The sequence below is a fragment of the Nelusetta ayraudi genome, unplaced genomic scaffold (assembly GCF_046127955.1).
Source record: "Nelusetta ayraudi isolate G7.1 ecotype Tasmania unplaced genomic scaffold, CSIRO-AGI_Nayr_v1 ptg000090l, whole genome shotgun sequence".
Classification (NCBI taxonomy): domain Eukaryota; kingdom Metazoa; phylum Chordata; class Actinopteri; order Tetraodontiformes; family Monacanthidae; genus Nelusetta; species Nelusetta ayraudi.
The window spans coordinates 2,948,942-2,963,004 of NW_027466140.1; the positions used below are offsets into that span (position 1 = coordinate 2,948,942).

Sequence of the window (14,063 nt, forward strand, 5' to 3'; positions counted from 1 at the left end):
ATGATTTGATATATGTAGTACAAGGAAAACAAAATGTATTGTTTGTATGGTGTGGTAACCTTTTCAAACCAGTTTACCCCAGAAAAAGTGCTAATATAATTCATAAACAGGAGAGTGTTAATGTTGTATTTGTTATCTTAACACAGTATCTCTGTAGAAACTTATTTTTGTAATTTACAAGAAGAGAGTGACAAAAAAAACAACATACGCTTAATTAATGTATAGTACCTCCCATCTGGTGTCATTCAAGCACACAAACATCCACTTGTGTATATCTGTCTGTTAGTAGGACCTTAAATACTTGTCACATTTCCGCCTGGCGGAAGTTGACAAAAAGGAACCAGCCTTTTTTCTGACAGAAGTGACAGGGGCAAATGCAGACCACAAGTTGCCTCAAGCGCAAGACAAGAAATTGCTGCACTTTCTCATCAGATAAACCTAAACCTACATCTTCAGTGGTCAGTCAGAGGTGAACACTTTTCATCCACAAAAAACGCTGGACTGCGGAGAAAAGGTAATGTCCTTGTTAATGTGTTTGTGTGTGACAGTGTGAGAGGAAGACGAACGCATGGTGACTGGGTGCAGGGTGTGTACTTGTGAGGATCAAACATGAAAATTTGGACTGAGATCACATTTAAATGCTACATTAGGATGAATACATACAGATTTAAATCACATTTTTAGAGAGAAGCTTGCATCTGTGAGGTACGTGAAGTTTGTATTCGTGCATTAAAATATTCATGCATTTTCCGTCCCCTGTAAAACCTCTAGGCGTGGTCGCCCTCCTTAGTAAGTGTAAACCGGGTTGTTAGAATGTCATAAGTTGAACATATGAACTTGTGCGAGTCAGAAAGAGGAATAAGGCGTCCCAGCAGACTGTTCAAGTCAGAAACAGGAAGTACCCATGACACTGGACATGTCACTAGGATCAATTCACTTATTTAGTGTGTGCCTGAGTTGGAGCCTGTGTGTTACTCAGTCAGTATCATGTGATATTCTGAGTTTAAATCTTTTTGAAAAGAGATGTATGATTTGGAATTCTTCATTTCACCATTTCTTTCACTTAAAAAGGCTAATCAGCTGGATGTTTATATAATGAAGGAATAAAGAAACACAAAGAGTAAATGTACAGCTTATATGTAATCAAACAGAGTGATTCCTCTTGATTTTTAAATGTTGAGATTTTATTTGTGAAATTGCATAAAATGGTCTTTACCAAGGGCCGGTTTCCTTATTTTATGTACAAAGTTAATGATGTCATTCAAAGACATTTTAGTAAAGATTTGTCACAAAGCCAATTTTATACTGCTTTTATATAATGTGTTGATATTTTAGTCAGTGTTGCTGTAGTTCTTGTTTTTTTTCTTTACGTTTTGCTGTTTTTTTATTTTTCCTCTTATTTTGAAGATTCTCTCCCTCCCTCCTCCTCCCCCCTCCCCTCTCTCTCCATCTCTCTCTTTTGCTCTCTGTCTCTCTCCCTCTATCTCTCTGTCTCCCAGTATGGCAACGTGGGACCTGTCAGTCACAGTGGAAGACCTGGGGCCTGATTCTGCTCCTGTCTCCATTGGTGTGGCCTCTGACCTCCATGTGGGAGGTGTTATCCTGAAGCTGGTGGAAAAGACACGTAGGTTTGATTGTGACTGTATCTTTATAATAAGTATTTAAATTGACAGATTAAAACAAATAGGAGACTGGCTATTAAAACAAAAGAAACTGAAGATTCCCACATAGGGGCGTAAAAACAACAACAAATAGAGCTGTTTGGGGTCTGTCCTCCGCAGAGATCCAACGTGATTGGTCAGACCATGCCTTGTGGTGGGAGCAAAAGCAGATGTGGCTGCTGCGGACAGCCTGGACTCTGGAGAAGTATGGCGTCCACGCTGATGCCAAATTGCTCTTCATGCCCCAACACAAGCCCCTGAGAATTCACCTCCCCAGTGGCATCACCCTACGACTGCGAGCCTGTTTCTCCAACCCTGTTCTGCAGACAGTGATGGGAATCTGCAGTATGCTCAGTGAGTCTCAGCTTCTTCTTTTTTTTCCTTATCTGCAGTCAGATGCACTACCATTGTTTGAGTCCTACTCACAAGCAACATTGCTCTGTCACAAAAAAGCTCCTCACAACCTTACAAGGTTTTCCTAAAAAAAAATGCAACCTTCTCCTCTGGAGTCAAAAATACTACCATTGCACCAGAGTCAGTATTGTCTCTTCCCATCTTTATCACAATCTTTTCTGCATAACAGTGCACTGCAAGCTTACTCCACAGGTAAAATTAAGGACTGTTATTGATTGTGCAGTTTTTAAAAAACGTGTTAGGTTTTTATTTTCTTAAAAAATGTTTTGACTCAGAAGTGATCAGACACGCAACCATTACACCACACAATCTGCCTCATAGCCATTTTTCATATGCTCTTTATATTTCAGATGAAAAAACCTTGATTGAGTTTTATTTCCCTTAGAAAAGAAGTCTGACCCTGACGTGATTTGAACACGCAACCTTCTGATCTGGAGTCAGACGCGCTACCATTGCGCCACAGAGTCCTTGCTGGATTCTTCTTTTGTTTGTGTTTTGTTTGGCAAAAGCATTTTTTTTTAATGCAGGAGGGTGTACTGCAACCTTGCACTGTCAGCTACAGCTTAAGACAGTTGCTGTTTAAGCATCACCAAGCTTTCAATAAGTTTTTGTTTCCTAAAGAAAGATTTTTTCTTTTGAGCCGAAGTTGCACTACTGATGCTCCAAAGATTCCTTGAGATATCCCTTGATTTTTTGTGTGTGCTTTTTTGCTTTTAGTATTTTTGTCTGAGCCTTATCTTAAGCAGAGTGTGAACTGCAACCTTGCTCTGACAGCTGAAGTTTAAGACAGGTGCCCAAAGATTAAGACAGCTGCTTATTATACTTCAATTAGCTTTCGATCATCCATTTTAGGGTAATTTTTCCAAGAAAAACACTGACCCTGACGTGATTTGAACACGCAACCTTCTGATCTGGAGTCAGACGCGCTACCGTTGCGCCACAGAGTCCTTGCTGAGAGCGTGCACTGCAATCCAACCTGTCAGCTAAGACTTAGAACAGCTGTTGCTTGTGCAGTTTTGCAAAGCCTTGGTAGGTTTTGATTTCACCAAATAAAAACTTTAAAAGCTGGTTTGTTTTGTTGTTGAAAAAATATTTTTTCAGGAAAACATGGTTTCGCAATGTGAAGGTTTTTTGCAAGAGACTTATTCAAAATAAAGTTTTAAGTTGTTAGAGGCATTTATATGTTTTTTCTTTATTTTTTATGACAGATTGCGGTTTGGTATAGTTTTGACAATGCAGTGCATTTTTTATCTAGGCTTCATATTTTCAGATAAAATATCTTGGTTGGTCTTGCCTTTCTTTTTGTTATTGTTACAGCAAACAAACTTTCAACTCTAATGTGATATGAACACATAACCTGCTAATCAGCAGCCAGAGGAACTTCCCTTGTGTCACAGAGCCTCCACAAGCTGCTGATAAAAATGTATTTTCCTCTTTCATTACTTTGGCAGACATTCGACACCCAGAGGAGCTCTCCCTCCTCCGGCCGATAGAGAAGAAAAAGAAAAAAAAGGAAAAAGACTCAGATGACGACATCTATGATTTGACTGAGGTGCCCCTCACCTCAGGTAGACGCATTGTGGATTGTTTCCATTGAAAAATTGAAAAGAAAACTAGGATATTTGCTTGTTGTTTTTTTTTGTATTTAAGACACATTTATGTTCACTTCTTTTTGCAGTCTCCCGGCCGTGCCTGTACAATGGGATGCCAGCTCACTTTGCCGACTCCCCTCAAATGGAGGCAATTTACAAGATGCTGTCTGTCACCCAGCCTCCACCTTCCCCTGAAGTTTTAGCCAAGCTGTATCGCCCAGCTAGTGTGGTAGACAAGGCTCATATCCATAGCAGGTATGCGCTCCAACTGTGGGCGTACTCATTATTTATGTTGGGACAAACCCACTATGAGCAATCAGTTCATCCTAAAAAATAATAAAATTAAAATAAAAGATCATTTTTTTCTCGTCACAGGTGGCTGGACTCATCCCGTTGCCTTATGCAGCAGGGTATCCAAGAAAATGACAGAGTCTGGCTGCGCTTCAAATATTATTCCTTCTATGACATCGAACCCAAGGTCTGTGTGTGTGTGGGTGGCCCCCTTATGTTTTCTCATTTAATGTCCATGTGTTTGAAATTTCACCCTTCTCCCACTTTCTGTTTGTGCAGTATGATGTTGTGCGTCTGACGCAGCTGTATGAGCAGGCACGCTGGGCCATCCTGCTGGAGGACATTGACTGCACCGAGGAGGAGATGATGCTGTTTGGAGCTCTTCAGGTAGAAAACACTGTGTCATTGATGTAAATGCCTTGGCTGCCAACAGGGGTGAGAAAATTAATTCATGCTGGAAAACAACCATTGCAATCACATATTGAATCTTAAACATTACAGCAATGAACATGCATTTGTTTTACAGTATAATTACGAGTGTTAAACATCTGTGGTATATTTGTGATTTTTAAATGGTTTTGCCTTCGAAATATAACTTTCTAAAAATGGACTAAAATGTTCAGTTGTTATCGTGTCTAAATAAACAAAACAGTAACTTGTTTGTGTCAAAAGTATTTAATAAATAAGTGTTTTAACCTAAATCATTGGAATAGTTTGTAAGAGTTACATGATCTTAACAAGGGTTTGAGATCTTATATTATCAAGTTAGTAATTATCAGGGTTATAAACTTCTTTAGCTTAGTTAGAGAGTTTTGCTGGCTCTAAACATAGGCTATTTTTCTTTCCACCTTTCACAGCATATAAATAAACGCCTGTGACTCTTTTCTCTCACACCCCTGCAGTATCACATCAGTAAGGTGTCTCAATCAGAGCCTCAGTTACTGACCTCCAGCGCAGCCATGGATGACCTGGAGTCTGCCCTGCAGTGTCTGGAGGTCAAGATGGAGGGCGGGAGCAGCTCTGCCTCTGAGATGCTGGTCAGAGCTTCAGCTTTGCTTTCACCAATTAGTCCATTGATTCATTTTTAGGTGTCCTTTACTAGAATCATAGCTCAAGTTAAATGAATGTTCTTTTTCCAAGATCCAATAATAATCTTAACTAATAACCTATACACTAAAACAATCTTGTATAAATAAATAAAAAAGGTCTTTCCTTTCAGAATAACATGACCGCACCGGATCTTAATGGCTACCTAAAGATTTTCAGGTAAATAGTTCAACACTAATTAAAATCAGCCACGTCTTGGGAAGTGAAGTAATTGTTTTAGGTTAATTGTACCAGTTTAAAGTGAGTGTCATGACTTTATCTTTCAGGCCAAAGAGACTTACTCTGAAGGGGTATAAGCAGTATTGGTTCACATTCCAGGATACCTCTATCTCTTATTTCAAGAATAAAGAGGAGAGCATTGGGGAGCCCATTCAACAGATTAACCTCAAAGGTAGTGGATATGTTATTTTATTCAGGGTTCAAGCACCAAAAATGACAAATCCTGCTGTGTTTGCATGAGCTTATTTTTCAAATAATTATTTTTCTGCTGAATTGCGTTTAAGAGGGAGATTTTGCTGAAACTCAGTCCAGAGACATAAATCATATGCATGGACTGCCTAAGATAAATGTCCCTGTCAAGCAGATGATAGAGCTTTGAATAAAGCTCCAAAATGGTAATTGGGCAAAGCAATGATTTTCACATCATAAATCCTACTGACATGAGTCACAAATAAAAATAAATTTCCCCCTTATCTGAGGGAGCAGAATTTTAATAGCATTGAAACCTAGTGTACACACCATGATTGGGTCTTCAAATTGGATAAGTGGTGCTTGCCTTTCAAGAAATCAGAAAGTTTTTAATACATTTACACTGAAGTCTGAAACAAGCTCAATTTTATGTGGTTAAAATGCTATAGGTATCATTTATGTTGTGATGATGATGATGATGATGATGATGATGATGATGATGATGATGATGACGATTGGTGATTGGTGATTGGTGATTTGTCGACTTCAGCTGAGACGATGAGACAATGAAACGATTTCATTTGTTGAGTGTTATGGTGCTTGTTAATTGCTTTTGTCAGGTGTGCTTTTCATGTTCAAATTTGTTTCTATGGACATTGCAGCTGAATATTCACACCAGTCCAACGGTTGTGTCACATCTCTTGCACAGAAATGATTCTGTTTAATAGGGCATGTGTCAAACATATAGAACACACATAGCTTTCCCTTGTAAGAGTTGTGTGATTGTGTCAGATAAGTTAAAGGGATCAGTTATAATCCAAGATCACTGTTCTACGCTTTAGTACAGGTAGCATTAACAATGAAGACTGTAACAAAGCCAAAGAATCAGTGAACTTGGCCCAGTCACACCAGCCATATTCGTGCATATTTTTCCTGCCCAACCGATAACCGTTAATCTCAGACTTTGATATTGATCCTATTTTGCAGGATGTGAGGTTGCTCCAGATGTCAATGTGGCCGCACAAAAGTTCCTTATCAGACTGTTGATTCCAACACCTGAAGGCATGAACGAGGTTTTCCTGCGCTGCCAGGACGTGAGACGATACGCACATGCACAGCTTCCTCCTTGTCTCCCCAGTTCTTTTCTTGTTGTTTTTTCTCACTCCCACCCTCGTCCCTGCCTTCCCTGTCGCCCCCCCTAGGAGCAGCAGTACGCTCAGTGGATGGCTGCATGTCGCCTGGGCTCAAAGGGCAAGACTCTGGCTGACAGCAGTTTCCAGAGCGAAATTGAGAGCATTCGCTCCTTTCTGGCTATGCAAAAGAGCAATCCCAGTTCCCATGGCAACGCAGCTGCCAGTGATGAAAGTATCAATACTCACAGTCTGGTGTCACCTCGCTATCATAAGAAGTACAAGGCCAAACAGGTACAGAAGAGGCGAAACACATTTCAGTATTGACATTTTATTAGGCTGCCGTAAGCGCCTGTTAGATGAATCCCATATCGAAGCAGTATTATGCTGCTCAACCAAGAAAAAAATATATATATATCTAATTACATGGGACGTTTTGCAATGTGCCTGCTCCTCCAGCTGACCCCTCGAATCCTCGATGCGTACCAGAACGTGGCTCAGCTCTCACTAACGGACGCACTGATGCGATTCCTGCAGATCTGGCAAGCCCTGCCTGACTTCGGACTCTCATTCGTCGTTGTCAGGTGAACCAGAATAATATGAGCTAAGGCCTTTTTTAAGTTAAGGACTTTTTTTTTTTACATCATGAAAGGTATTTAAGTAAGTGATAAAATATCACCCTTGAAGGGAAAATACCAAAGGAGGACAAGATCTCGAAGCTACACTAATAATTCCAACCGTGAGACAAAAGCTTGACAGGAGATGCCTGTGCCCAACAGGTTTAAGGGCAGTCGGAAAGACGAGGTCCTGGGTATTGCTCCGAACCGCCTGATCCGGATCGACTTAGGCGTGGGTGATGTGGTGAAGACCTGGCGCTACAACAACATGAAGCAGTGGAACGTCAACTGGGACATACGACAGGTGTGAACATTTTCACTCATTGCACATGCTTTTGTCTTGGAGTGGCTAACTGCAGTGACTGGGATGAATAAAACTTGTTGTTCAACAAAAATGAAAATGTGTTTTAGGCCTTTGAGGCTATGGTGCTTCTTGGAAAACTGCTACAGCAATTTAATTTTCAATATATTAATACAATCGAATCTGTTTATTTGTGTGATTCCTCCAGGTGGCCATCGAGTTTGAAGGCAACATTAACATTGCTTTTACCTGCGTGACCACCGACTGCAAAGTTGTGCACGAGTTCATTGGTGGCTACATCTTCATGTCAACACGCAGCCGTGAAAAGAGCGACACGCTCAACCAGGAGCTTTTCCACAAGCTGACCGGCGGCCACGAAGCTCTCTGACAGAAAATGGATATCTATGACCTCCAACGTGCCTCAGCGTTGGATGCTTGGAATAGCAAATGTTGAATATTAGATTAAAATTAAAATAAAGAAATAAAAAGATTAAAATTACACACAGACATGCATATACACACTTTACTTTCACATATTATTGTTCACAAAGAAACTTGTTTCAAGACGGCCGACTGCTTGGGCATTCTGGTCTAGGATCAGGAAGCTTGATAAAGAAGCTACGTATATGATGGATGCACCAGCCAACAGACTCTTAACCTTTCACGCCTGATAGAGAAATTTATTGAAAAGTCTTGTGTCATCTAGAAGAACTGTGTGTCAGAAGATAATGAAACAAAAAAATGTCACTCATAAAAAGTTTAATAAATAAATACAACACCTCATGTTTCACTCGTTGCCTTCATTCTAGGCTATTGTGACACATAGGGAGTGAATTCTGTTGTTCTTGAGCAAGAAGTTTCCGTGCATTTATCTCCTCTCACACTTTGAGTGGGTGTGCTTGCGGGACTTCATATCTTACAAGGAACTCTTGAGGCAGTCCGTTAAGTAAAACCACAATGTGTGCATCCTCTGCTTTGCAAAGGACGTCACGTGGCTAACCACAAATACGAAGCGGCCTAAAAAGCCGCTCTTGGTTTGTAACCAGTTTGTGTGCAACACTTTTACAAATGTGTTGTAAATCAGAATAAGCCATCCCAATATTTTCTTGAGGACAAAATATATGTGAAGCTACTAATGTTGTTCAAATGATCTGAATTGATTCTCTGTTTTCTAAATTTAATTGTATCACAAAGAGGCTCCTGCCAGACAAAGACTTGTTACCGCAGTATCACCAGCACATCAAGTTGTGCTCTGGGGGAACGGGAAGACGTCTTCTGCTGCTACTGCAGTGGCAGAAGGACCCCTGAAGCAAAGGAGAGAAGTGCTTAACATAAGCAAACATATTCAAGTAAATCTATTTTGATTTCAAAATAAAATGATCTTAATGTCCAAGTTCCATACGTGTTGGCCTCAGTCTTAAGGCACGGCTGAAGTATTTGGGGAGAAGCATTCCTTCTGTGTTGCCCTCAGTAAGCAACACTCCATTTTCAGACCAGAAAAACTTGATACCGTCTGCAGGTGATCAGATCATTAAACATAAGCAAGATATTGAGAAAATTAAGCTATTCTGAGGTAAATGTACCTGCTAGAGCCTTTGGGATGTCAACGTACACAGCTAAGTCACAGTCTTTCCTCATACCTACACAGCGGTAAAAATCAATTGAACTGTTAAATCGTTTTGCCTACTGATTAGCACACTGCTATCTGGCATAAAAATTAAAGCAGAGCGCACCGCTGATGACGCCATCCTCTCCCGGCAGACCTGGGGCCAGGTGGATGTGTGTCCTCTTCATGCGGCTCAGCCCTTGCTGCTGGATGCAGCTCCAGTTACAGAAATAGGAGCCATGAACTGCTTCAGCAGGACAGTCTGGGGAACCAGCCAGGACCTGTTTCAGCTCCAGCTCTGCTACCTGGACACAGTGGTGCAAAAAGCATTTGCACAAGGTTCATACTGTTGGTGTAAAAGCAAGATTATGGACCATGTCAGAAACCTAATACACAGAGTTGTAAAAAGATATTGTGTGGGTGATATTTTGTCTGCAATTAGTTTTGAAAATGTTGTGATAAACTCTGACTTCCCACAGGTTGCTGTATTTTTTCATGACATAAAATCTGATCTTTTTAGTCTAAGTCTGAATTAGACTACTTCGAGGGGAAATTAAGCATCCGGGCATGTCTGTTGCATTCAAAATGAATAATTCCCCTTTATTGCACCATCTGTGGTTTTTCCACACCATTGACCTGTATCGAATGGCCTTGAGAGGCTCTGATCTGCAGGCGGCCGTCCTCTGGGTGGGGGCGAAGCTTATAGCGCTGTTTGTCATTGGTGGCAACGACTCTTTCCACGTCTTCCACCGAGTACGCGCGGAACTGTGGGTGAGCCAGGAGCTCTTCCACAAATAAGAAGCCATCTATAATGGAAAAAAGAAAAAAGGGGGGGTTTCATTCAAACAATTGATGTTTCTCATGTACATGCAGCATACATGTAGTGTAAAACTTAAAGAGCTTATGGTTTGAACTTCTTAAAAAAAAAGCCTTGATAAATAGCAGACCAGCTCATGAGCAGGATAATACACATTGATTACAATATAAACTACTGTGAAGTCTTAGGAAAAACAAAATTAAGGAAAGATTCTATTTAAAAATAAAAAATAAAAAATAAAATACAGATTGAAAATATTTCCAAATGGTGTCCAAATGAAATAAGTGACTTCCTTCCCTGCCTATTTATGGCATTTACACATTTCAAAAAAAAAACTTAAGGGAAATATTCGCTAATTAATCGTATGAGGGTTCTTAAGTGTCTTATTTATTTATTTTTTACACCCAAGTTGCACCCGGGTGCTCACCTGAGCCCATGTGAAGACCCATGCGGTTAGCCCCATGGCGAAGAGCATAAGACATGGATTTAGACAAGCGCACATCTCTGTCCTGTTAGAAAGAGAATGTCCCACTAAAAACCCAAAACAAGCATTTACAACTGTCATGTCTGCCAAATAAAATACAAACGCATATTGGTCCTCAAACCAATGCAGACACGACATTATGTCAACATTCCTGACCAAGAATCTCTAACCTCTCCAGTGGGATTGGCTCTCCTTCCTCTACCACCTCTGCCTCTTCCCCGCCTGTCACCGCATTGTGCCATCAATTGCAACAGTTTTTACACTTTCGGATGAAAACTGTGGCCAGCCGCGTAAACAAACGTGCACCACTCACGCTTCCTGTTTTTGTACTCTGCCCAACTGATGGCGGCGCTGTAACACGAAGCGGTGTTGTTGTTCCTCGGCACCACCGAGGAAGTTTTGGCTGCGGTTTCGTTCTGGAAGAAAACAGCAGCCCCACAGCTGCAGGAGGTAGGCACATATCCGTCATATTCATCAGGAGCGGGAGTTAGTTGTCTACATAATTGGTTTAGGCTGTGTCGCGGCAACTACCGGCTTACACCAGTCAATAGAAACACAGTGCCATAGTTGGTTTAACGGCAGAAAACTTTGCTCGCTGCACAGAGGATGAGCTAACTCAGCTATCGGTAACGTTTAGCATAGGAGCATTGCATCTCTGTCAAAGGGAATACGCATTCCCCCCCCCCTCAATATACACCTTTTAACATTGGGAGTAATATTGGTATATTTGCGAAATACTTTTTGAATTTAATGACACTGTCCGTTTGTTTCATTCTTTATAACTCTTTGTGATATTTGGGTTTTAGTTTGACTTGTGTGACACTCAGATGAGATATCATTTAAGTATATTTGTAGTGGCTTGTCAAGATGGATGAACATTATTTAAAAAAAAAAAAAAAAAAAAAAAAGCCCTGTTATGTTAGCCTTATGTGCCTCATCCTCCATAGTCTGCCATCAATTGGTTGTCATTTTTAATTATTAAGATGAAGGTGTTTGTCAGTAGAAGGGTCTATTCCCTCTTTTCGCCACATGTTAGTAAACCTGTGATTTAATACATTTAGGATATTCTTTGGATCAGTTTCAATAGTTTTTAATTAATTTGCAAAGGTAACCGAACTAGTGCTGAGTTATGCAACTGTTACATGATAACTACACAATTTAGAAAAGGCATCGTAGGAAATCCAGCCTTTATTACTAACAGCCATGGTGGTTGTTGTGGTTGCATTTTGAACATCCAAGTCTTGTTAATAAAACAGTAACGCACTTTAAAGGCTCTCCTAATATCCGTGCTTTCTCATGTCCCTCAGGCAATGGAGTTCCCTCAGCATTCCCAGCAGTTGCTGTTGGCTCTGCGCTCCCAACGCCAGCGAGGTTTTCTTTGTGATTGTACCGTTCTCGTTGGCTCTTCCCGGTTCCTGGCCCACCGGGCTGTCTTGGCATCCTGCTCGCCTTTTTTCCACATGTTCTACTCAGACTCTCCTGCCATCAGCAGCGGCAGTAGTGGTTCAAGCAGCTCGGTCACTCTGGACAATGACATTGTCACAGCCTCTGCATTCTCCTTGCTTTTAGACTTTATTTATGAGGGCATCCTGCAACTGGGCGATTCTCCACCGGTGGAAGATGTTTTGGCAGCTGCCAGCTTCCTACACATGAACGAAGTGGTGAGAGTATGCAAGAAACGGCTGCAGAAACGAGGCCCTCTGGCTGAGGCAGACAGCACCCGCTCGGACGAGGGAACCGCCGTGCCGAAGACTGTCGAGCCAGAATTTGACAGTGGCAGTGTAGCTGAGCCTGTGTTGGTCATGGCGGCAGAAAACTTTAATCCAGTCATCGTAGCAGCACCAATATCCACAGTGTCCATCACAGCAGAGAGGAGTCTCATTGAGCCTGTGAAGTCGGAGGGAAGAACTGAAGGGGCACCGTCCATATCACGAGTTCAAACTCCCACGAGTCCTGACTTGGCCGACACGACACAACCTGGCATGGATGTTGCCCCGTTGCCCCCAGGTAGAGATCCCGTACAGGATCTCACTTTGGGCCTACCTGGTTCAGCTTCAGGTTATCCCAGGATGCGTCAGAAAGATATGCTGGCACTCTCTATCCCATGCAGCAGCACCGAGGTCTACAGGTATGTGTTTGCATAAATTTCAAGACTTTTTGTATCATTTCTGATCTGATACATTTCATATCAAATCTAACTGTTTTATCATCCATATAAAACGATCCTGCTGATCCCGGGTTAAAAACAATCCTGATTTATAGAAAAGATCCAGTAAAACTGGCCTTTACTGTGGTCATTATTAGAATCAGAGGCTATTAATATTTATAAGCGCCTTGACAGTAATTGTTAGGTTGACACTGCCAGTTGAGAAAGAGAGAGTATTTTTCCTACACTGAAGGTCTTTTAACCATTTGTTTCCATTTACTTGTGTACCAGCCTCAACAGCAGCCAGCAACCCTCATCGTCGTCCTCCCTGGTGACCGTGAGACAGGCTGGTGGTCAGCCAGACATCTCGCTTTTCCAGTCAGATTCCAGCTTGAGTCCAGTTCAGAAATCATCTCAAACTTACCCCAGAGGTACATCAGTCAAAGAACAACAGACACTGGTGATCCAAGCATCATCACAAACCTCAAACACGGACTCAAACTCAAAACGCTTGGCAAAAGCACATGCCCTCCCTCAGATTCGGATCCAGAGCTCTGTTTCACTCCAACAGCACAACTTGAATTGCAACCTTTCTCAGAATGGAACCCACAGGAGACCTCGAGAAGATCCGGGAACCAGGGGGAGCGTAAGTATGGACAGGACAGAGGAAGATGAAGTAAATGTCAAAGTTGAGGCTATTGTTATATCTGACGAGGAGTTGGAGGAGGAACTAGAAGAAAGCAGGGAGAGAGAACCACTGATGGAAGTGGATGACGATTGTGAGGATGAAAGCCAAGAGGAGGATCTGAACAACTCACAAATGTTCTCTTCCCACCCACACGGTCTGTTACAAGTAACTCCCCATTCAAATGACTATACTTTTTGTCTCTCGCCCTCTTCTTCCCCGGGTGCTGGCCCGTCCTCCCAGGACACTTCCTCCCTTGTTGCTTTTGTTGTTCCTCCATTTACCGCTCAGCATCATTCAGACCCCTGTTCCTACTTCCAGGACTCTATGGGGGATGCTGTGGAGGAGGTCCCAACATGTGGCGTCTGTGGCAAGACTTTTTCATGCACATACACACTAAAGCGCCATGCCATCGTGCACACACGCGAGCGCCCATATGAGTGTCGCTACTGCTACCGAAGCTACACTCAGTCGGGTGACCTGTACCGACACGTACGCAAAACTCATGGCGACATCCTACCAGCGAAACGCAGCAAAATGGACACTGAGCCATTGTTGGAACCAGAACCACCACACAGCTAACACACAGTTGTATATTTGTATTTTTGCACATACAGCGCCTTGCAAAAGTATTCACCCCCCCTTTGCTTTGATCTATTTTGTTAGATTTCAGCCTGTAATTTAAATGTTTTTCATCTGAATATTTTGTGAGATGGATCTGCACAAAGTAATCTAAGTTGGTGAAGTGAAATGAGAAAAAAATATTTTAAAAAAATAATTTAAAGAAATAAAAAAGTGGAAATT

General features: G+C 41.7%; 3 protein-coding genes and 2 non-coding genes across 6 annotated transcripts; 2 read left to right on the plus strand and 3 right to left on the minus strand.

Annotated features, from left to right (window-relative positions):
- Nucleotides 1–341: 341 nt before the first annotated feature.
- fermt3b (FERM domain containing kindlin 3b) lies at nucleotides 342–8,304 on the plus strand. Its single transcript, XM_076046669.1, has 15 exons — nucleotides 342–514; nucleotides 1,500–1,624; nucleotides 1,782–2,015; nucleotides 3,527–3,643; nucleotides 3,754–3,922; nucleotides 4,043–4,145; nucleotides 4,238–4,345; nucleotides 4,861–4,995; nucleotides 5,178–5,224; nucleotides 5,332–5,456; nucleotides 6,461–6,567; nucleotides 6,676–6,897; nucleotides 7,063–7,187; nucleotides 7,383–7,524; nucleotides 7,730–8,304. Exons 2-15 carry the CDS (start codon nucleotides 1,501–1,503, stop codon nucleotides 7,907–7,909), a joined length of 1,938 nt encoding a protein of 645 aa, XP_075902784.1. The 5' UTR covers nucleotides 342–514; nucleotide 1,500; the 3' UTR covers nucleotides 7,910–8,304.
- trnaw-cca (transfer RNA tryptophan (anticodon CCA)) lies at nucleotides 2,471–2,542 on the minus strand. The gene has a single exon. It is a non-coding gene; the product is annotated as a tRNA-Trp (tRNA).
- trnaw-cca (transfer RNA tryptophan (anticodon CCA)) lies at nucleotides 2,951–3,022 on the minus strand. The gene has a single exon. It is a non-coding gene; the product is annotated as a tRNA-Trp (tRNA).
- On the minus strand, nucleotides 8,264–10,783 carry trpt1 (tRNA phosphotransferase 1). 2 transcript variants are annotated; one of them, XM_076046675.1, is made up of 7 exons: nucleotides 10,599–10,769; nucleotides 10,372–10,453; nucleotides 9,764–9,933; nucleotides 9,255–9,432; nucleotides 9,105–9,161; nucleotides 8,924–9,034; nucleotides 8,264–8,825 (listed from the first exon to the last, which is right to left on the minus strand). In XM_076046675.1, exons 1-7 carry the CDS (start codon nucleotides 10,668–10,670, stop codon nucleotides 8,803–8,805), a joined length of 693 nt encoding a protein of 230 aa, XP_075902790.1. In that variant the 5' UTR covers nucleotides 10,671–10,769; the 3' UTR covers nucleotides 8,264–8,802. The 2 variants fall into 2 exon arrangements, with proteins under 2 accessions (XP_075902790.1, XP_075902791.1); XM_076046676.1 differs by lacking the exon at nucleotides 10,372–10,453 and having other exon boundaries at nucleotides 9,757–9,933; nucleotides 10,599–10,783.
- Nucleotides 10,781–13,913, plus strand: zbtb3 (zinc finger and BTB domain containing 3). Its single transcript, XM_076046670.1, has 3 exons — nucleotides 10,781–10,878; nucleotides 11,736–12,556; nucleotides 12,866–13,913. Exons 2-3 carry the CDS (start codon nucleotides 11,739–11,741, stop codon nucleotides 13,839–13,841), a joined length of 1,794 nt encoding a protein of 597 aa, XP_075902785.1. The 5' UTR covers nucleotides 10,781–10,878; nucleotides 11,736–11,738; the 3' UTR covers nucleotides 13,842–13,913.
- Nucleotides 13,914–14,063: the final 150 nt, after the last annotated feature.

What these genes read in the sequence shown, in the direction of transcription:
- fermt3b (XM_076046669.1), top strand. Translation starts at nt 1,501, where the DNA reads ATGGCAACGTGGGACCTGTCAGTCACAGTGGAAGACCTGGGGCCTGAT. An exon ending in GGGAATCTGCAGTATGCTCA is followed by an intron (nt 2,016 to 3,526) that starts GTGAGTCTCAGC and finishes TTACTTTGGCAG; the next exon opens with ACATTCGACACCCAGAGGAG. An exon ending in TCTATGACATCGAACCCAAG is followed by an intron (nt 4,146 to 4,237) that starts GTCTGTGTGTGT and finishes CTGTTTGTGCAG; the next exon opens with TATGATGTTGTGCGTCTGAC.
- trpt1 (XM_076046675.1), bottom strand. Translation starts at nt 10,670, where the DNA reads ATGGCACAATGCGGTGACAGGCGGGGAAGAGGCAGAGGTGGTAGAGGA. An exon ending in GAGCCAATCCCACTGGAGAG is followed by an intron (nt 10,454 to 10,598) that starts GTTAGAGATTCT and finishes TCTTTCTAACAG; the next exon opens with GACAGAGATGTGCGCTTGTC. An exon ending in CATCCCAAAGGCTCTAGCAG is followed by an intron (nt 9,035 to 9,104) that starts GTACATTTACCT and finishes GATCACCTGCAG; the next exon opens with ACGGTATCAAGTTTTTCTGG.
- zbtb3 (XM_076046670.1), top strand. Translation starts at nt 11,739, where the DNA reads ATGGAGTTCCCTCAGCATTCCCAGCAGTTGCTGTTGGCTCTGCGCTCC. An exon ending in AGCAGCACCGAGGTCTACAG is followed by an intron (nt 12,557 to 12,865) that starts GTATGTGTTTGC and finishes CTTGTGTACCAG; the next exon opens with CCTCAACAGCAGCCAGCAAC.